At 41.7% G+C, this 22,186-nt stretch overlaps 2 protein-coding genes across 4 annotated transcripts in view; one reads left to right on the forward strand and one right to left on the reverse strand.

Annotated features, from left to right (window-relative positions):
* Window positions 1-1,714: 1,714 nt before the first annotated feature.
* Window positions 1,715-17,162, reverse strand: LOC110536978 (hsp90 co-chaperone Cdc37-like 1). 3 transcript variants are annotated; one of them, XM_036936933.1, is made up of 10 exons: window positions 16,867-17,162; window positions 15,359-15,637; window positions 10,534-10,624; window positions 10,296-10,411; window positions 9,786-9,908; window positions 7,090-7,266; window positions 6,906-6,977; window positions 2,582-3,681; window positions 2,341-2,531; window positions 1,715-2,250 (listed from the first exon to the last, which is right to left on the reverse strand). In XM_036936933.1, the coding sequence occupies exons 1-8, from the start codon at window positions 16,972-16,974 to the stop codon at window positions 3,562-3,564; spliced, it is 1,086 nt and encodes a 361-aa protein (XP_036792828.1). In that variant the 5' UTR covers window positions 16,975-17,162; the 3' UTR covers window positions 1,715-2,250; window positions 2,341-2,531; window positions 2,582-3,561. The 3 variants fall into 3 exon arrangements, with proteins under 3 accessions (XP_036792828.1, XP_036792827.1, XP_036792826.1); XM_036936932.1 differs by having other exon boundaries at window positions 1,715-2,288; XM_036936931.1 differs by having other exon boundaries at window positions 1,715-2,531.
* Window positions 17,163-18,261: 1,099 nt separating this feature from the next.
* The window catches only part of exd3 (exonuclease 3'-5' domain containing 3), a 64,080-nt gene continuing 60,155 nt past the window's right edge, over window positions 18,262-22,186 (forward strand). Inside the window, exon 1 of the mRNA XM_021622662.2 lies at window positions 18,262-18,338. The gene's annotated coding sequence lies outside the window, so the exon portion shown is untranslated. The remainder of the gene's footprint in view (window positions 18,339-22,186) is intronic.

Below are 22,186 nucleotides of genomic sequence, written 5' to 3' on the forward strand. Positions count from 1 at the left end.
TACAGATGAAATAAGTTATGAAGGGTGGTGGAACTGCACGGTGATAAGCTTGATGTTGCTTTCCAATAAATAGAGGGTCTTATTCTGGTGACATGGTGATCGATGCGTGACTGCCGCTTGACAAATACAAATACTCTGGCTCTTATACATCATAATATCATGTAGATAGCCAACCTGCACAGCCTACCCACATCGTATATAGGAGATGAGGGCTAGGTCACAGGTGCCAAGACCAGAGTAGGCACATTTCCTACATAACACAATAGTTAGATTTTTATTCAGTACATTTTGTGTGCGCTGTGTCATCGATCACTGATTTTTATCCGGATTCTAAAAATATTCACATGAAAATCTGTCGCCAATTGGATAGAAACCAAACGAGTGAGATTTTATTTGAAAAGCTGTAATATGATATACAGTTTACAAAACATTAGGAACACCTTCCAAATATTGAGTTGCAGCCCCCTTTGCTCTCAGAACAGCCACATCCTAACTTGACTTTATCTGGTAAAGACCCTGCATCTAAACTCAATAGTACAGTGTCTTCTCTGTTTCCCCACATTCTTCACCGGGTCTGCATCGCACCAAACTTCGGGCGTCACAGACACCGGGTATCTTCAACTTCTGTTAATCCTTCAGCACTTACGGCCAAGCCAGTGTTCTTGTACCCATTCGTGTGGTGCGGAGCACACGCCCTCTTGGAGAAATGCAAGAGGGCCAATTAGTCACTTTCACCGACCCGACCTGACACCACATAATGATCAGCCAGAAGGCAAGGATCCAGTCTCTCCAAAATTCACACCGAGTCAGAATCATCAGGACAAGGCTCAAAATCGGTCTTCGTCGCCATTGCCGTTAATTCATCCTCACTCATGTCACGTTCAAGTTCCTTCTGTAGCTCTTCCAAAGGCTCTGTGATCCACCACTCCATATTCACTCAAAACATGTTCCACTTTAAATGTTTTCCCCCATCCACCATCTTGGCCACTCACCTCATGGCCACACCGGCATAAATATCTTTTTCCCTCAAATTGTCTCAAGGCTTGAAAATCCTTCTTTAACCAGTCTCTATGTGAAGTGGGTTTAGGATTTAACAGATGACATCAATAAGGGCTCACAGCATTCACCTAGTCAGTCTGTCATGGGAAGAGCAGCTATTCCTAATGTTTTATACATTGTGTATTTGGTCTGAGTATAGATTTGTCATCTAATGTCTGTCTCTATACTGAAAAGCTATTATATGCAGTATTTTTGTAGCACCTCTTTGATAATCTCTCATGGGCAGAATATGTAAACATAAAATGATGCAATATATCTATTATGAGCACTGATAGATAATGAGCAGCTATAATTATAGTGCCTAGTTCTTTCCATCACTGGTTATTTGGACCATTTTTTTCCCATATTTTGGAAGGACATTCATTCGGCCCATAACTCGCAGAGAGAGGGGATGGAGCTCCTCATTCTAGCATCTCATGGACCCAGAATATAATCAAGCAGACTTTAGTTCTGGGTTACCCCGAGATTAGCTCTTTGATAATCAGAGATAAATGACTTTGTTAAATATACATAAATGTATGAATATACAGTACCTTAAATAATATACTTGTTCTGTAATAAGTTATCGAGTCTCACTATCTGGAAGAGACTGATCAGGCTGATAAGATTTTATAACTTTATAATGAGAGAAAAAAAAATATGAAAAGCAACAAAACAGATTTAAATTCATTTATTTCATTAGACTTTTGCAGAACGTTTAAAATGTGTTCAGGTAGACCTAATGTATTATAGCCATTTACCCTGCACAGTTGTTTCAAAGCGGTTCTATTTCAAACAGAGCACAGACTAGTACAGGATGTTGTCACGTTCTGGCAGCCAAAGGAAGTTCTACAGGTTGTTTCCAGTGTCACAATCAATTATGTGAGCAGTTGAGTTTAGCAGCCATACATTGATATGTTGAGAAGCTTATTTTTCTGTGATGGACAGAGCAAGACATTTTATGAGTGTTGGTTGAGGAGGAGTGACCAGCAGTAACACAAGTAATCACAGCAAACTCATTGCTTTGCATAGTGGAGTCGTCATAGCTACACCATGGTAGTATATCGGCATTAAATATTGGCCTAATGACAAACTGGACACACAGGAGCTGAAAGAGCACAGGGCCCTCATCCAGAGTGTCAGAATAGGAGTGCTGATCTAAGATCAGTTTAGCTTTTTAAACCATTATGAATTAGAGGGGGGGCCCCAGACCTTTTAAACCATTATGAATTAGAGGGGGGGCCCCAGACCTTTTAAACCATTATGAATTAGAAGGTGGGGGGGGGGGGGGGGGGGGGAGACCTTTTAAACCATTATGAATTATAGGGGGGGCAGACCTTTAAAACCATTATGAATTAAAGTGGGGGGGCCCAGACCTTTTAAACCATTATGAATTAGAGGGGGGGAGAGAGAGACCTTTTAAACCATTATGAATTAGAGGGGGGGAGAGAGAGACCTTTTAAACCATTATGAATTAGATAAGGGGGGAAGACCTTTTAAACCATTATGAATTAGGGGGGGGGGGGGGGGGGGGGGGGGAGACCTTTTAAACTATTATGAATTAGAAAGGGGGGCAGACCTTTTAAACCATTATAAATTAGAGGTGGGGACCAGACCTTAGACTAGCACTCCTACTCACGCTTTGTGAATATGGGCCCAGAGCGTTTGCACGTGTCTATGACAGTTTTAACCACATGCACTACTGGCTCAGCGGTGTTGGACAGAACGTTAGAGACTGCAGAAATAGGACTCCAGGATTAGGCCTCTTCAACCAAAACATGGTGCACTTTTATTTACGACAAGAGCAAGTTTGATTATAAATGCTCAGGCTTTTCCCCTCCTACTAAAGGAAGGAAAGGGGGATACCTAGTCATTTGCCCAACAATTCATTCAACCGAAATGGGTCTCCTGCTTTTAATCCAACCCCTCTGTATCAGAGCGGTGCGGGGGGGGGGGCAGCCGCCTTAAATCGACGTCCATGTCGTTGGCGCCCGTAGTTATTGTTGGGGGTTAACTGCTTTGGTCGAGGGCAGAACAGCCAATTTCTCTGTTACTGGCCCAACGCTCTTAACCGCTAGACTTCCTACTTGTGAAGCCTACTGTAGATGGACTGTTATCTCCCTTCTTCACACCCATAAGGTTGATTAACGGAGTCACAGGAATACCCCAAAATATATAAACAAAAACAATTCTCAAAAGTTTGAAGTAGCTCTTGTAAATTAATGTGTAAAGATGACTTCCTTACAAAGCAAGGTTCACTCAAGGTTCACTCTGCTAAAACAATCAAGATATGACATGAGTAGAGATACTCTAGCTATATGAGAAAAGGTAAGGTAAGTGCCTCAAAATACCTACCACTCGCCTTCTTTAAATAGATTGTTTTGAACAAATATAAAGTGCAAGACACATTCAGGCGCAGATTCTGCTGCATACAAAAATAAGTCTCTGTGGGGAGCTCAGCCCTTTTCCTATTGAGAGTGTCAATTCCTATGGGAGAGATGGAGGGAGCGTGCACCACAGTCGTTATGTCTCCATCATGCGCAGGTCGTCTGTTTCTGGATTAACTTCCTCCTTGGACCGTCTCCCTTCTTTGTTTGTCCACAAGCCGGACTCCAGACAACGCTTCACATGGTACTCTGCCACCTGGTGGTACAACCAAAACAGCAACTTCAACTCGCGAGAGAAAACCAAAATAACTTAAAATGCAATAAGCCATAACTGAGTAATGTAAAGAAGAATCAGACACCCGTATACGATATGATTAATGCATCTTTATGGGTTAGTTCTAAGGTTGCCTGTTCCAAACACCATTTCCTCTGGGATGTGTGTAGTTTGGGACGATAATCCACCTGCTCAGTGGGACATCTTGACACTAACACTGATCATTCCCTGTGGGGCATCTTGACACTGACACTGACAATTCCCTGTGGGGCATCTTGACACTAACACTGATAATTCCCCATTTCATCAGCATTCATCAGGACCAGTATTCAACAACCCTCTCAGAATAGGAGTGCTGGGCCCGTATTCAACAACCCTCTCAGAATAGGAGTGCTGGGCCCGTATTCAACAACCCTCTCAGAATAGGAGTGCTGGGCCCGTATTCAACAACCCTCTCAGAATAGGTAGTGCTGGGCCCGTATTCAACAACCCTCTCAGAATAGGAGTGCTGGGCCCGTATTCAACAACCCTCTCAGAATAGGAGTGCTGGGCCCGTATTCAACAACCCTCTCAGAATAGGAGTGCTGGGCCCGTATTCAACAACCCTCTCAGAATAGGAGTGCTGGGCCTGTATCCAAAGTGCCTCAGTAGATAATTGGTTGTAAGTTTTGAGGAGACATTTTACTCCTACTCTTAAGGGTAAAAATAAAAGCTATGGATGAAACATTTTTAGTCATAAGAGTCTCACCTTGTCGACAGATATTTAGGAGACCTCACGAGCGGTCCTAATCAGTTAACCCTTTACACTTGTAGGAATTGGCCTATATGGACAGGGCTAAATTGAAAGGTTTCATATAGAAGAAATATGAAAAGCATATGCCCTAACCATGGTAGCAATTAAAAGGGAACATTTTGGAGATAATGGGAAAATTATTAGACCAGGTGCGTGTACCGCGGAAAACACTCTTTACATAAAGAAACATAGGCTCATTCTGTTCAGAACAACCCAGGGTATGACGCCATGCCATCTTGTAACTGTACATCAAACGGTGATTATACATGTTGACACTGTATATGACCGGAGTTTTATGACATGAAATGTGAAGTGCACATTAGGAATCATGGGTATTTGGCTTGCTTCTATTGACATTAAAGCAGTATTTATCATCATCGTCTCATATTTCAAAATTCACAGTCCTCTAAATTTACAGCATTTCCCCTCACTAAGACAACAAAAACATTTGCTAAAGTTGCCCAATTAGTGGGAGGGATGGGGGGGCAACTTAATGTAGCGTGCGGTGCTCAAGTTCAGAACAGCTGTCAGTCAAAAGCCTAGTGCTGTGAGGCAGAGAGCCAAAGTGCTAACGTCATGCATAGCATGTTACTGTACAGTCACTGCGTTCTAATGTATGCATTTATCAGTGACTGAATCTTCCATTGGAGTGTAAAGGGGTAAGAGTTGCCAGCAGGTGTCTTGATAATAGAAAATTGCAGCGAGTCAATGTTTCCTGCATCACATGCAACTGCCTTGGAGTTGATAACATTTTGATAGGATCAATCCATTAATAATCTCTTGTGCTTTTGACAATGATTTGACATGACATGCATAAATACTTAGAACCACTAGGGTAATAAATCAAACATTTTTTTCTTAGATTATTTAATTACCTACATGTTATTTCAAGTTATCCCTTTGGAGTGCAACATCACATTGCAATTAAATGAAAAGGCCTACATTGGGCACGCCTATAATTTGGGAAATTGACGGCATCTAGGGCTTATGTTTACTTTGATTGTGTTAGATGAAAATGATAGATCTGTCAAAACGTTGTACGCAATGGACTTCATGCCTACTGTGTCAACGCGATTTAGAGTTGTAAAACGAGAGTGACCAGTGTGTTGATATAACAGTAATATTGTGAATTCTACTTTTAACAACCATCAGAATTGGTTAAAGAAAGGTTATGCATGCCAACATATCAGGCAATAATTAACAGTAGGCAAAGTGATCTTGTCAGGCGACAGTTATATCAAACACTTTAACATTGCACCATTTGACGTACCTTCACAGTGCGCGTCTGAATAGAGTTCACAGCTGGCGATGGCTCATCGCAATTGGTTATTCTCCATCATTTGTAACAATGAAAATGAGGGTCATCACCATCTGTCCTTTGCGGAACCGCAAACTGTCGTGATTACCAGCTGTGATAAACTTTTATGAGTTGATTTTACTCGTGGCTCAGAGTTTGTCTGGGCAGTGTCTTAAAACAGGTTCAGTTTTAGGATGATGTTAAGACTAAAAAGGTAACGGGATTCCTAAGACCTTTTCATCTAGGATCAGCTCCCCACTCCCTGTCCATATACTTGTATTTATTATGATCCAAGAGGCTGAATTGATCTGGGACTCTAAAATAGGCCCAGTGCTTAGTGAGACGGTGGGGGAGAGGTTTGGAAAGTTGACCTGCCTGAGCTGCTCTGAATGGATGTACATGGGCTGTGTACCAAACGGCACTCTATTCCCTTTATAAAGCACTACTTTTGAATGAGTCCTGGGCAAGAGTAGTACAATATATAGGGAATAGGGTGCCATTTTTGGACACAAAGGGATTAACCCAGTCTACTGCTCAAGCTGATTATAATGCTTATGTAACAGGAGTTTCTTTTCTGCGTTCATTGGCCCACATCTAGAGTTCCAACCAGGCCCCAACTGCTAAATAAGTGTTATTTGTGGAGGAGGACATGTTTCATTTCCTTGTTTCACTCTCTCTTTTAGGATTCGACAGAGTCAGGTTTTAGGGGCCAGTTGGGGGTGATATTCTTTCACCATCTTCCTGTTTGTTTATTTCTCTCTCTCTCTCTTGCTCGAGGAAGGAATTCTGTTCTAGAGAAACACACCGACTTAATTTACTTCCGTTTTTAAAAAGAGAGCACGGCTTTAAACTTGAACATTAACTTGAGCTCTTTGGATATTTCCATTTTTTAACTCAATCAATGTTTATATAAGAAATAAGGCCCCTCATCTCACAGTATAGCTGACATTTTTTAAGCTTCCCGAGGTTATACCTTGTACATGTGGTATCAATTGGCATAGGAGTAATTAATAGTTATCAACAAATAGTGTGGCTGAATAAACAGATCTATTTCCCATGTACACTGTGTCTGACTCTGTAGTCAGTCTACTAAGAAAACAGAACTTTAGCCATTACCTGTGGATTCATGGTGCGGAGAACATTCTGGAGAATCTGCATGTCTTGCAGCTGGAACCCTGCCTTCAGTTCCTGTTTCAGAACGGAATAAATATATCAGAACAAAACATTGAAATGACTATATTAAATTGTTACCATACAGGTGCATGTCAAAAAATTATAATATGTCATTTAGAATACTCACTGGGGGTAAAGATTCTAGAACCTCTTTGGGATCCAGATGACAGCGTGCTGTACTGCTCTGGAGCGGTGTGTCGTTGGAGAGGGTCTCTCCTTTGAACTTGACGGTGTACTCTTTTACTCTCTGCTTAAAGGCCTCTAGCTCAGCATGGAAGACGTTTAAGTACCCCTCTTGTCCTGCCTTACACAGGGAAAAATATGACAATGGAATTAAAGACTTACCTGATCATCCTCGGGTTGACAAGAGGAACTTGGAATCATAAAGACATTAAAAAAAAATGTATTTTACCCCTTTTTCTCCCCAATTTGGTGATATCCAATTGCGATCTTGTCTCATCACTGCAACTCCCCAACGGGCTCAGGAGAGGCGAAGGTCGAGTCATGCGTCTTCCGAAACATGACCCGCCAAACTGCGGTTCTTAACTTCTTTGGGGTAGGGGGCAGTATTTTCACATCCGGATGAAAAGAGTGCCCAGAGTAAACTGCCTGCTACTCAGGCCCAGATGCTAGGATATGCATATTATTAGATTTAGATAGAAAACACTCTGAAGTTGCAACATTATTTTGAATGATGTCTGAGTATAACAGAACTCATATGGCAGGCAAAAACCTGAGAAACAAATCCAAACAGGAAGTGGGAAATCTGAGGTTTGTAGTTTTTCAATTCTTAGCCTATCCAATATACAGTGTCTGTCGGGTCATATTGCACTTCCTAAGGCTTCCACTAGATGTCAACAGTCTTTAGAACCATGTTTCAGGCTTCTACTGTGAAGTGGGAGAGAATGAGAGCTGATTGAGTCATGGGTCTGCCAGAAGGCCATGTGCTCAGTCAGGTGCTCGCCCGTGAGAGTTAGCTCCGTTTCCTTTCATTTCTAAAGACAAAGGAATTCTCCAGTTGAAACATTATTGAAGATTTATGATAAAAACATCCTAAAGATTGATTATATACACATCGTTTGACATGTTTCTACGAACTGTAATATAACCTTTTTGACTTTGTCTGGACCTAGTGCCTGCACATTTGGATTACTGTACTAAATGCGAACAAAAATGTGGTATTTGGACATTTATTGTGGAGCTGGGATTCCATTTTGACGAAGATCAAAGGTAAGTGAAAATGTATAATGCTATTTCCGACTTTTGTTGACTCCATAACATGGCGGGTATCTGTATTGCTCGTTTTGGTCTCTGAGCGCTGTAGTCAGATTATTCCATGGTGTGCTTTTTCCGTAAAGCTTTTTTGAAATCTGACACAGCGGTTGCATTAAGGAAAAGTACATATTTAATTCCATGCATAACAGTTGTATTTTCATCAACATTTATGATGAGTATTTCTGTAAATTGACGTAGCTTTCTGCACTTTCACCGGATGTTCTGGAGGCAAAACATAACGCGCCAATGTAAACAGAGATTTTTGGATATAAATATGAACTTTATCGAACAAAACATACATGTATTGTGTAACATGAAGTCCTATGAGCGCCATCTGATGGTTAGTGATTAATTTTCTCTCCATTTCTGCTTTTTGTGACTCCTCTCTTTGGCTGGAAAAATGGCTGTGTTTTTTTGTGACTAGGTACTGACCTAACATAATCACATGGTGTGCTTTTGTCGTAAAGCCTTTTTGAAATCGGACTCTGTGGTGGGATTAACAACAAGTTCATCTTTAAAATGGTGTATAATACTTGCATGTTTGAGAAATTTTAATTATGAGATTTCTGTTGTTTGAATTTGGCGACCTGCACTTTCACTGGATGTTGGTCAGATGGGACGTTAGCGTCCACCCCCAGCCAAACCCTCTCATAACCCAGGCCAATTGTGTACCGCCCTATGGGACTCCCAGTCCCTGCCTGTTGTGACACAGTCTGGGATCGAACCCGGGTCTGTAGTGACGCCCCAAGCACTGCGATGCAGAGCCTTACGTCGCTGCACCACTCGGGAGGCCTCTTATAAAAAATATAAAAGTGTTCTCTAAACATTAAGAGTGTGTTACGCAGTTGTAGATGCAGGATTACAGCAGAGAAAAGCAACAAATATTTTGGAATTAAACCATGCAGCCTCTTAAAATCATATCAATATGTAAAACACTGGTAATCATACAGAAATTCTTACAATGTTTTGGCATGAAAGCAATAGTGTTTTGGCATGAAAGCATGTAGCTGTATATCATTGTGATGTTGTAGGAGTCTGTTGTGACTCCTGTCTCTCTCTAGTGGTCATTTGACCACATTACATCACTGTACAGTACATCTTCCTTCAGCAAACTATTTTTAGTGAATGACAGTTAGTTACATAACATTAAATAATAACATAAAATCAGTCAAAACATTGACAAGTTTGATCATGAAATCACACATTAAAACGTTTGATCAATCCTCAACTTAGCTTATCAATAACCACTGGTTATATGGTGGGTGAACAATTTGCCTTTGCAGTATAATGACTTGACAGTGACTCAGCAGACAGACGGGGATGGTTAGATAGAGCCTTTGCCAGTCTTAGGATGCCTCAAATAGCACCCTATTCACTTTATAGTGCATTATGTTTGACCAAAGCCCTACGTGACCCCCTTGTCAAAAGTAGTGCACTATTATATTAGGGAATAGGGAGCCATTTCACCCCATTCTTAGGGTGCCTGATGTGGTATAATGACTTAACCGTGACTCGTCAGCAGACAGACCAGAATAGCTAGCTGCTTACTTTGGCTTTGTGGAAGAAGTGACGGAAGCAGCCTCTGGGATCCTGCTGGGAGGTGCTGGCCATCTCCAGGATAAACTGCATAGCAACAGCCTGGTGAGCTACCTGCTCCATCAACGCCTCTTTCTGTGGTTGAATAGATCAAAGTGGAAAAATGTGAATTCATCCGTATAACACAAATCAAGTCTGTAGGTTATACTATAAAGTCAATGTTTGTAAACCTGAACAAATATCTGTCAGGAGAAAGGGAACAGGATAGAACCTAACATAAACCCATAGTCAGAAGTATAAAAATAACTCAATCAGAAATGTCATTTGTTAGAAAAGATGCTGAAGGATCAGTCTGGCCTTTTAACAATAGTTAGATCTGTCGGTCAGTAAAAATAGTTTTACACATCAACCCTGAACAGGAAACATACGGCCGGCTGATATTGGCGTTTAGAAATCTAAAAATCTATTGTATCAAATACTAGCAGCAAATAAATTCACAGGACAGTGTGATGTTTTTCTGACCTCTTCGGCTTGAAGTCTAAAGCACCAGAGGATCAGGTAGTTGGCCGTCTCCTCACAGATGAGGTGATGCAGGTCAGACAGGAAGCGCTGGCTGTCATCCCACCTCCGCAACATGCCTGACCAATCACAATGGAGACACATCGGACCAATCACAATAGAGACAACGGACCAATACCATCCCACAATGCCACACCTGCTGCATCACCACGATAAGCAGTAGATTAAACATTTCACTCACCAAAATGTCTCAATTCTTTTTCATACTTCTGAACAAAGGTTTTGCTCTTGTCGTGAACCTCCAATTCAACGTTTTTACTATTAATAATACTCTATAGGAGAAGGAAAGAGAAGCACAGTCCACAGAAGAGGGTAGCAGCATTCCAATATTGCGACCGGAGTATGGACGAATGGGTGTGTCGAAAGAAAAGGGTGTGTGAAAAGGAGTGGGTCAAAAAGCACTGATAGTCTGGACTTTGTTTTTAAGAAAAAGTCAGTTGTATTTCACTGTTAGTTTAATAACTGAAAATGTGTATAACTGACTAAAAGTATTGATGGTGGTGTACTGTTTCTTCATGAGTTGTATGCGTGTGCTTACTGTGACGGTCACCCTAATATTGGCTACCACGTAGTTACTTCGCACGCAGTTGCCAGACAATAGTGCTTGGTCAAGCGGGAGTGAAGGGCACTGGGTCACCATTCATGCCCTACCCATTGAGTAATATGTATGTAGTCTACGTATCAAGGTGACATCTAGATGGCTATCAATATTAGTTATTTCTTGTGTAGGCTACTTTAGTACTTGAAATAAAATAGTGTGAGAAAATGAACGGCCACGTTAGCTACCGCCGGCAACACTACAGTGATACCAAGTAGGAAGCATGTCAAGTCGGCAGGCACGTGGATACAACACCGGTGCACAGGTCGCTGTCTTATCGACTCCTAGTGCAGTACAACCAGCCACGCAAAAAACGTGGCTGATTGGCAACAAATCTGCCCAATTAGCCGAGTCGCTATACACACACCCACTCCTTTCGACACACCCACACTCCGGTTGGCATATTGGGCTACAGCTACACATACTTGATTCATTCCTCGCTTTCTCCTCTGACCTTCTCATTCAATGTGTTTTGATGAAGTGAGAAGGGCGCACACAAGGCATCAAGGAGATACAATTTAGATTGGCCCCCTTACTGTCTGGAGAAAGATCAGAAGTGTGCTGATCAGGTAGGTAGCTTAGAGAAACCTAACTTGGTTTACCTTTTTTCAACAGGAAAATAATTTCATGTCCATGATTCCTCACATCTTTTCTCTTCGCCTTCTTAAAACACATTTGATCAGAAGTTCTGAGGGGAGGGATCATGGACTTTCTCATCCAATGGAGTTTGAGGAGGCGGCGAATAACGCAAGGAATAAAGGAAATGCAATTGAGATTCCCCCAACGTGTGTCTGTAGGTTCCCTTTCAGTCAGCAACTTTGGTAAAACATACTATGGGGGGGAGGGGTTGCACTCTTGCAACTTCGGTTGAAGAATCTACAAATCACACCTGACAATGAAATCCATGCCTCGCTGGAAGCTCCGACCTTCCACAGTTGATAAGCATGAGAATCGGATTCATTCCTTCACTTATGCCATTCTTCACCTTGGTGTGAACAGGAATGATTCAAGCTACTAAAACAAAACGTCTTACACGGAACCCAAACCGGCTGCGCACGTGCGCCATCGTGCATAAATGTATTTGGTCTCACTACACCAAACGCGATCACGAAACACAGGTTAAAATATCAAAACAAACTCTGAACCAATGACATTCATTTGGGGACAGGTCGATAAGCATTAAACATGAGGAGATGGCACGTGAGTACCTGCTTCTATAAACCAATGAGGAGATGGGAGAGGCAGGACTTGCAGCACGATCTGCGTCAGAAATAGAACCGATTTTAGCCCTTGGCATAGCAGACGCTCGTTGGCATGTGTGGGTGTGGGTGCAATAATTTAATAAAATGGATTTCTACATTTATTTAGCAACGCTCGCGCACGTGACGTGTCCGGTCTGGTCAGCCTGTTACGTTGCACCAACTAAACTGTCCCTTTGTGGTAGACCAAAACCTGAGGACTCTCCTTCACTGCAGTCGACGTGGGTAAAACATTTAAACGTGTTAACCCTCGCAAGGCTGCAGGCCCAGACGGCATCCCCAGCCACGTCCTCAGAGCATGCGCAGACCAGCTGGCTGGTGTGTTTACGAACATATTCAATCAATCCTTATCCCAGCCTGCTGTTCCCACATGCTTCAAGAGGGCCGCCATTGTTCCTGTTCCCAAGAAAGCTAAGGTAACTGAGCTAAACGACTACCGCCCCGTAACACTCACATCCGTCGTCATTAAGTCCTTTGAGAGACTAGTCAAGGACCATATCACCTCCACCCTACCAGACACCCTAGACCCACTCCAATTAGCTTACCGCCCTAACAGGTCCACAGACGACGCAATCGCAACTACACTGCCCTAACCCACCTGGACAAGAGGAAAACCTACGTGAGAATGCTGTTCATAGACTACAGCTCAGCATTTAACACCATAGTACCCTCCAAACTCGTCATCAAGCTCGAGACCCTGGGTCTTGACCCCACCCTGATCGTGGACTTCAGGAAACAGCAGAGGGAGCACCCCCCCTATCCACATCGAAGGGGACAAAAGTGGAGAGGGTAGTAAGTTAAGTTCCTCGGCATACACATCACGGACAAACTGAAATGGTCCACCCACACAGACAGCGTGATGAAGAAGGCGCAGCAGCGCCTCTTCAACCTCAAGAGGCTGAAGAAATTTGGCTTGTCACCAAAAGCACACAAATTTTACAAATGCACAATCGAGAGCATTTTGTTGGGCTCTATCACCGTCTGGTACGGCAACTGCTCCACCCACAACCGTAAGGCTTTCCAGAGGTTAGTGAGGTCTGCACAACGCATCACCGGGGGAAAAATACCTGCCCTCCAGGACACCTACACCACCCGATGTCACAGGAAGGCCAAAAAAGATCATCAAGGACATCAACCACCCGAGCCACTGCCTGTTCACCCCGCTATCATCCAGAAGGCAAGGTCAGTACAGGTGCATCAAAGCAGGGACCAAGAGACTTAAAAACAGCTTCTATCTCAAGGCCATCAGACTGTTAAACAGCCACCACTAACATTGAGTGGCTGCTGCCAACCTACTGACTCAACTTCAGCCACTTTAATAATGGAAAATGTATGTAAAAAACATATCACTAGCCACTTTAAACAATGCCACTTCATATAACGTTTACAGCCTACATTACTCATCTCATATGTATTACTGTACTCGATACCATATACTGCATCTTGCCTATGCCGTACCATCACTCATTCATATATTTTTTATGTACATATTCTTTCATTCCTTTACACTGTGTGTATAAGGTAGTTGTTGTGGAATTGTTAGGTTACTCGTTGGTTATTACTGTTATTGTCGGAACTAGAAGCACAAGCATTTCGCTACACTCGCATTAACATCTGCTAACCATGTGTATGTGACAAATAAAATTGGGAAACTGGTCAGAATTGAAGGAATGATGGATGGTACTAAATACAGGGTAATTCTTGAGGGAAACATGTTTTAGTCTTCCAGAGATTTTAAACTGGGACAGAGGTTCACCTTCCAGCAGGACAATTTTTATTTCACCTTTATTTAACCAACAATGAACCAAAGCATACTGCTAAAGCAACACTCGAGTGGTTTAAGGGGAAACATTTAAATGTCTTGGAATGGCCTACTCAAAGCCCAGACCTCAATCCAATTGAGAATCTGTGATATGACTTAAAGATTGCTGTATACCAGCGGAACCCATCCAACTTGAAGGAGCTGGAGCAGTTTTGCCTTGAAGAATGGGCAAAAATCCCAGTTGCTCGAGGTGCCAAGCTTATAGAGACACACCCCAAGAGACTTGCAGCTGTAATTGCTGCAAAAGGTAGCTCTTCAAAGTATTGACTTTGGGGGGGTGAATAGTTATGCACGCTCAAGTTCTGTTTATTTGTCTTATTTCTTGTTTGTTTCACAATAAAAAATATTTTGGATCTTCAAAGTGGTAGGCATGTTGTGTAAATCAAATGATACAACAACAACCCCCCCCCAAAATCCATTTTAATTCCAGGTTGTAAGGCAACAAAATAGGAAAATGCCAAGGGGGGTGAATACTTTGGCAAGCCACTGTATGCGTTGCCATCCTAGGGTCACACACTACTCATAAAGCAAAAGATTTTACCTGTATTATTCAAAAACATTAAATACTGTAAAAAAACTGATATTTTGGCCATATCACACAGCCTTATTTAATACACAAGTGAATTTGCCCCAATACTTTTGGTCCCCTAAAATGTACAAAAAGTGGTGTAATTTCTAAACCGTTCACCCGAAAATGGATGAAAATTCCCTCAAATTAAATCTGAAAGTCTGCACTTGAACCTCAGTCATTGTATCATTTAACATCCAAAGCACTGGAGTACAGTGCTTTGGATGTACCTTGTCAGGTGTGAATTGTAGATTCTGCAACAGAACACGCAAGTGTGCAACTCCCCATAGTATGCTGTACCTTGTTTTCCCTCCTTCGGGGAACAGCAGTTATAGTCATAATGTTACATTTTCTAAGGCTGTGTCTAGACTTGACAGTTCATGCAGCTTTAGTATTCTAATCATGAATTCCAAACCCATCCTGCATCTACACCTACATTTAAAATGTGTCTACCATGTCCGGATTCCCTTTTCCCTGGCTATATTGAAATGTTAGTATACATTGTACAAACGCTGGTGGGAGGAGTGCCGATGACGTCGCCCACTGTATGTGCTTTCGGTAGCCTGATTGTGTCCAGACTGAGGAGAACCCCCCCCACACACAATGCATTCCTAACCACCTCTTGAAGTGGTCAGCCAGATCTGAACACTATCAGACCACAAAGCGACTTGGTGTCTAGAGCGGTCTTTCAATGCGATCTTCGTATTCTGATAGCAGAAGTCAAATGTAAGTGTCAAGTGTAGACACGACCTTAGTTACCTTGTCGAACATGTCCCGGCTGCTGTCAGCGCTGAGCACGGGGCTCCTGCTCCCTCCCAGCATGCTCTCCTTCCGGCGCCACTCATGTTCAGTCTGCGAGAGCTCTGATTGGCCGGCGACAGCGCGAGCGCGCTCCTGCTCGACGCTCTCGGAGCCGTGCAGCTCCATCCCACACAGCTGGTCCTGAGCCTCCACTAACTGCCAGCTGGAAACAGAGGCCTTCACACACTGCTGCTGCCTCTGGCACAGGGACACCATGGACTCTGCACTGGCAACCTCCTGGAAGAAGATAATTAGCTTATTATGAACTGATATCCGAATATCTTTGTAAGGAGACCCTCACACACAGTAGCTGGTTTTGGCGGCAGCAGCACCAAGGGGTCACAGAGCAGAGGGGAGAAGAGGTTATAAACAACTGATATCAAAGTATCTTTATATTTTATTCTGCTGCCATCTCTGGCACAGAGACACTGTTCTCTACACCACCATGGTCACAGAGAAGACAGTAACTTATGATTGATATCTGAAAATATTTTGGACATTACATTTTGCAACAGAATATTACATCTACAATAATCATGGCCAGTATTCCTAAAGCCTCTCATTCTCCTCCTCCTCCTGATGACGATGCATTGCTGTAACTCTGTTATGGCGAACTGTGTGCAATAGTTATACATGGACATGTAAAACCAGAGGTTGCGAGCTAATAATAACATGAACACCACCCACAAGCTTCAGCTGTCAACTCAATACCGCATTAATGGATATAACTATCAGGGAATAGAGATGACAGCACACACTAGATATGGATGCTTATGGTATCCACAGTAGCTGGGAAAGCTATGTAAGTAGCTAGCTGTTACTGCTTGACTGGCTAAAGCAGAATTACAGCAAGTATTACTGAGAAACGAATTTGGTGTAGAGAAACAAATTTGGTGTAGCTAGCTAGTGCCATATTCACCAATTTGCTGTGTAATACCTGTAGACCACTGTAAATTAGTCAGTGACACTCACTTGTCTGGGTTAAGGACGACTGGCTTAGACTCGCTGATGTCAAACCTGGCACTGAGACAATGTCATGAAAATAACCTGACAAGCTAGCTAAATCGTATTGAGTTTAATTGGCTGGCTACTAGCTAAATAACTAGCTACTGTAACGTTAGTGTATGTTCAGTCATTAAACGTCGTTCGTTAAGTAGAAAGTTACAAATGAAGGAGTCGGACTCAATTGCTCAGACTCGTTTCCATTGTTGACATTATGTAATGTACTTGACTTGTTAGCTAGCTAACTAATTACATATTGACTGTAACTATTATTATCACTGATTTAACATCACGTAAGGGTTTATCGAATAGCTAGCGGCAGGCTAAATAACTAGCTAATAACAGGGGAGGTGGTGGGTTGGCTTGCCTTTATTTCCTCCATGACTGACGTAGCTACCAAGCTGGCTAACAATAAAGTAAAGAATGAATTGGTAAATGTGCATTGGCATTTAGCCTCACAATACCTGCAGTGATGAGCTGTGAAAGCTACTTGGCACAGAAGAGGCAGAGGCACTGTAACCCTCTTCTTCTTCGGGAAACATAGGGGAGTTTCCAGTCCCGAACCACTCCATCGCTGCTGCTGCTCCGTCTCGACCCGCCCAAAACCCCGAGGCTGAATCTATCAATTGGGAAAATATCGATATCGCCTAAGTTCTTCCAAAGAAAGGCAAAGCACTAGCAAAAGTGATATTTGGATCAGAGCACAAATACACAGCAGCCTCCATGCTTTTATTCAAGTACCACGTGGTGTGGAACTTTGATCACGTGGCAAATATGTTTTGGCATTTTATTTATTATTTATATTGATGACCAATTTTACTATACGTGTTTTAATATAGAGCATGTTTCAGGACAGAAATAGCCGAGCATTTCTGTACTTAAATATAAATGAAATCGCCGTGAGATTATTTTATTAACGGGAGGAAACGTTTACCTGTTTTCAAATATCTATGTAAGTATAAAATTATATCATGATAAAAACTACCAGGTAGCCATTTCCATCACTATACTATCACAGTGCCATCCGTTTTGTCACCAAAGTCCCATACACTACCCACCACTGCGACCTGTATGCTCTCATTGGCTGGCCCTCGCTTCATACTCGTCGCCAAACCCACTGACTCCAGGTCATCTACAAGTCTCTGCTAGGTAAAGTCCCCCCTTATCTCAGCTCGCTGGTCACCATAGCAGTACCCACCAGTAGCACGCGCTCCAGCAGGTATATCTCTCTGGTCATCCCCAAAACCAGTTCTTCCTTTGGCCGCCTCTCCTTCCAGTCCTCTGCTGCCAATGACTGGAACGAACTACAAAAATCTCTGAAACTGGAAACACTTACCTCCCTCACTAGCTTTAAGCACCAGCTGTCAGAGCAGCTCACAGATTACTGCACCTGTACATCTATAATTTAGCCCAAACAACTACCTCTCCCCCTACTGTATTTATTTATTTTGCTCCTTTGCACCCCATTATTTCTATCTCCACTTTGCACATTCTTCCACTGCAAATCTACAATTCCAGTGTTTTACTTGCTATATTGTATTTACTTCGCCACCATGGCCTTTTTTTGCCTTTACCTCCCTTATCTCACCTCATTTGCTCACATTGTATATAGACTTATTTTTCTACTGTATGATTGACTGTATGTTTGTTTTACTCCATGTGTAACTCTGTGTTGTTGAATGTGTCGAACTACTTTGCTTTATCTTGGCCAGGTCGCAATTGTAAATGAGAACTTGTTCTGAACTTGCCTACCTGGTTAAATGAAGGTTAAATAAATAAAAACATTACATTATATTCTATTCTGTTATTTTCTAAACCTCGCGAGATATATTCGAGAACGAGAACTTGGTGGTGTCCGTTCTGAATCCTTCCGGGCAAAACCTCTATCATTTCAATTTCATTTCCTTGCTAGTGCTAGCTAGAGGCAAGTTATAACGTAAGTCTATTTTTTCACCTTCAAAACATTGTAAGGTAGCATGTATTGTGGTTAATTCGGTTAACATTCAACCCATGTCACATCACATTGACATAGAGTTGATTGGTAGGTAACGTTCACACGTGAGATAAATGCTTTAAAATGCTAGCAAGCTGCCTTGCTATTTTGTGGCCAGCTGGGTGGGCCAGCTAGCTAGTTGGACATGGGTTAGCTAGCTACTAGTAACAACTCACCATGCATAATTTGTCACATCTCGCACCACTCTGGTCTAGTTGTCAAATTAGTGAACATAACAGGATGTTACAACAGAGAAGATTCTCTTTGGGTACATGTTGTGTATATTTCCTCATCTAGTATGAGCCGTCTAACAGAGGGCTTCCCATCATGCTGTACTGTTCGATAGTGGCCAATAGGTGGCAGGAGAGTACAGTAGAGCAGCAGAGTCCGCTGCTGCTGTACGAGTCAGTTGTGAGAGCCAGTAACATACCACGAGGAGAGAAACAGTCCAGACGTCAGACCTAAAATAACATCCTCAGCATCAAAAGCATGTCTCACAGCCAGCTGGCAGCAATGCCCTTTCGTGGTCTGCTGTTCCCACAGGGTGTGCGCGCGCAGGGACGCTTCAGCTCTGGTTCATAACTTGTTCAAGTGACATTCTGAAATATGTAGGACATGGGTCTTCAACCTTTTGCTGCCCATGGACCCCATCTCAGGCAAAATGGCGTCCCAGGGTCCCTCATCACACGTTAGCAAAAAAAAATGTTTCTCCAAATGTCTTGTCTTATCATCAGGTGAATGATAATAGCAAGGAGAAGTAATCAACATTTGAAAATTAATAGATTTGGTATAGTTAAAAAAAAAAAATTGACCTCCCACATTATAATTGGAAAAGGACATGTAAACTCTAACATAGGAGTTACCTTTCTAGCTAATTGGCTAACACATGTTTTCTAATAGTAACTGTTTAGCTGGTAAACAAAGGTTAGCCATGTGTTGGCAAAAATGTATTAAGTCAAGAAAGCTTGCCAGCACCACTTGCAGCACTGGTAGCCTGTTGACTGGTAGCCTGTTGACTGGTAGCCTGTTGACTGGTAGCCTGTTGACTGGTAGCCTATTCGTGGGTGCTTTTTCAAAGCCTATGTCAGATACTCCAGTGAGTGTATTTGACTCCAGTGGGTGTAATTTGCTCAAAATTAGGAGTTGAGAAATAAAGTTAGTTTATTCTGTTGTTGCTAGAGATATTCATGACAACATTCATGACAAAATGTATGGACCCCTTGTAGTATCTTGGACCCCCGATTGAATACCCCTGATGTAAGATAAGGGTTTTTTCAAGTTAATTCAAGTTATTCTTTTTTTTATAGTGATAGAGGAAGAAATCGATAGTCACACACCGGGATATTATTTGAAACAAAATCACTATTATTTTTGTGCTAGTCAGCTGTACATGCACCAAAACTCAGTATTTTTTTTCTTAATAGCTTGTCCTCCATCTTTTTTAAAATAGGGAGCCAATTTGTTTTCATCACTTTTATTTCCATGACTGATCAAACTCATTTTGTCATGGCTCTCTCTTGTCCCTCTGCAGCAGACATATGGTGAGCAATATGTTTGGACATGGAATCGCAGTATAGAATCGCAAGACATATCATATCGGTAACCTAAGTGTTGTGATAATATTGTATTGTGAGGTCCCTGTTAATTCCAAGCCCTAGTTTTTAAGAGCCTGTCAGTATTTTATAGACCTTTTTTTATACAGTTCCATTTGAATTAAGGCTGGGAATTGCCAGGTAATCACGATAGAATATGTTTTGCATTTCTATAGGTATTGCAATTCGATACTGTGATTTTATTGCGGCTTGATGCACCAAACATATTGCTCACCGTAAGTTTTGATCAGTCATGGAAATAAGTGCTGAAAACAGATTGTCTCCCTGTTTAAAAATATGGAGAACAAGCTATGAAGGAAAAATACTGGAGTTTTGGTGCAGCTAAGGCCATCTAACGCAAAAATATTTTGCGATATGTAACTATTTTTCCCCCAATCACTAATATGAATACAGCTTGTGAGAAGTTCTGGGAATAGGGTAGCAACTAGAGGTCGACCGATTAATCGGAATGGCCGATTAATTAGGGCCGATTTCAAGTTTTCATAACAATCGTGAATTGGTGTTTTTGGGCGCCGATTTCCGATTATTATTATGATTTTTAAAATGTTTTTTTTTTATACCTTTTATTTAACTAGGCAAGTCAGTTAAGAACACATTCTTATTTTCAATGACTGCCTAGGAACTGTGCGTTAACTGCCTTGTTCAGGGCAGAATGACAGATTTTCACCTTGTCAGCTCAGGGATTCAATCTTGCAACCGCACAGTTAACTAGTCCAACGCTCTAACCATTGCACTCCATGAGTAGCCTGCCTGTCATGTGAATGCAGTAGAAGCCAAGGTAAATTGCTAGCTAGCCTTAAACTTATCGTATAAAAAACAATCAATCATAATCACTAATCCAGTTTAGCAGGCAATATTAACCAGGTGAAATTGTGTCATTTCTCTTGCATTCATTGCACGCAGAGTCAGGGTATATGCAACAGTTTGGGCTGCCTGGCTCATTGCGAACTAATTTGCCAGAATTTTACGTAATTATGATATACATTGAAGGTTGTGCAATGTAACAGGAATATTTAGACTAATGGATGCCACCCGTTAGATAAAATACCGAACGGTTCCGTATTTCACTGAAATAATAAACGTTTTGTTTTCGAAATGATAATTTCCGGATTCAATCATATTAATGACCAAAGGCTCGTATTTCTGCGTGTTATTATGTTATAATTAAGTCTGATTTGATAGAGCAGTCTGACTGAGCAGCAGCAGGCCCGTAATCATTCATTCAATTAGCACTTTCGTGCGTTTTGCCAGCAGCTCTTCGCAAGCACAGCGCTGTTTATGACTTCAAGCCTATCAGCCTAATGGCTGGTGTAACCAATGTGAAATGGCTAGCTAGTTAGCTGGGTGTGCGCTAATACTGTTTCAAACGTCACTCGCCTTTAGATTTGGAGTAGTTATTCCCCTTGCGCTTCGAGTGTGGCTGTTGTCGATGTGTTCCTCGTTCGAGCCCAGGTAGGGGCGAGGAGGGGGACGGAAGCTATACTGTTACACTGGCAGTACTATAGTGCCTATAAGAACATCCAATAGTCAAAGGTATATGAAATACAAATGGTATAGAGAGAAATAGTCCTATAAATACTATATTAACTACAACCTAAAACCTCTTACCTTGGAATATTGAAGTTTCATGTTAAAAGGAACCACCAACTTTCATATGTTCTCATGTTCTGATCAAGGAACTTAAACGTTAGCTTTTTTACATGGCACATATTTTACATGGCACACATTTATACATGGCACATATTACTTTCTTCTCCAACACTTTGTTTTTGCATTATTTAAACCAAATTGAACATGTTTCATTATTTATGAGGCTAAATTGATTTTATTGATGTTTTATATTAAGTTAAAAAGTGTTAATTCAGTATTGTTGTAATTGTCATTATTACAAATAAAACAAATTTAAAAAATTGCCCGATTAATCGGCATCGGCTTTTTTGGTCCTCCAATAATCGGTATCGGCGTTGAAAAATCATAATCGGTCGACCTCTAGTGGCAACTATGTCATTTAAATGAATATAACAAAAATAAATGTGAAAATTATTGGATCAGAAACTGAAAGAAAATAACTCAACATTTCTAATGTGGATGAAATTATGGTTTGAGTTTGGGATGCATAACTGAACTTGAGTCAATAACTAATTAAATGTTCCCAGTCAGGAAGTGTCTGCGCATTAT

This window comes from Oncorhynchus mykiss, chromosome 12 (genome assembly GCF_013265735.2).
Source record: "Oncorhynchus mykiss isolate Arlee chromosome 12, USDA_OmykA_1.1, whole genome shotgun sequence".
Lineage (NCBI taxonomy): Eukaryota > Metazoa > Chordata > Actinopteri > Salmoniformes > Salmonidae > Oncorhynchus > Oncorhynchus mykiss.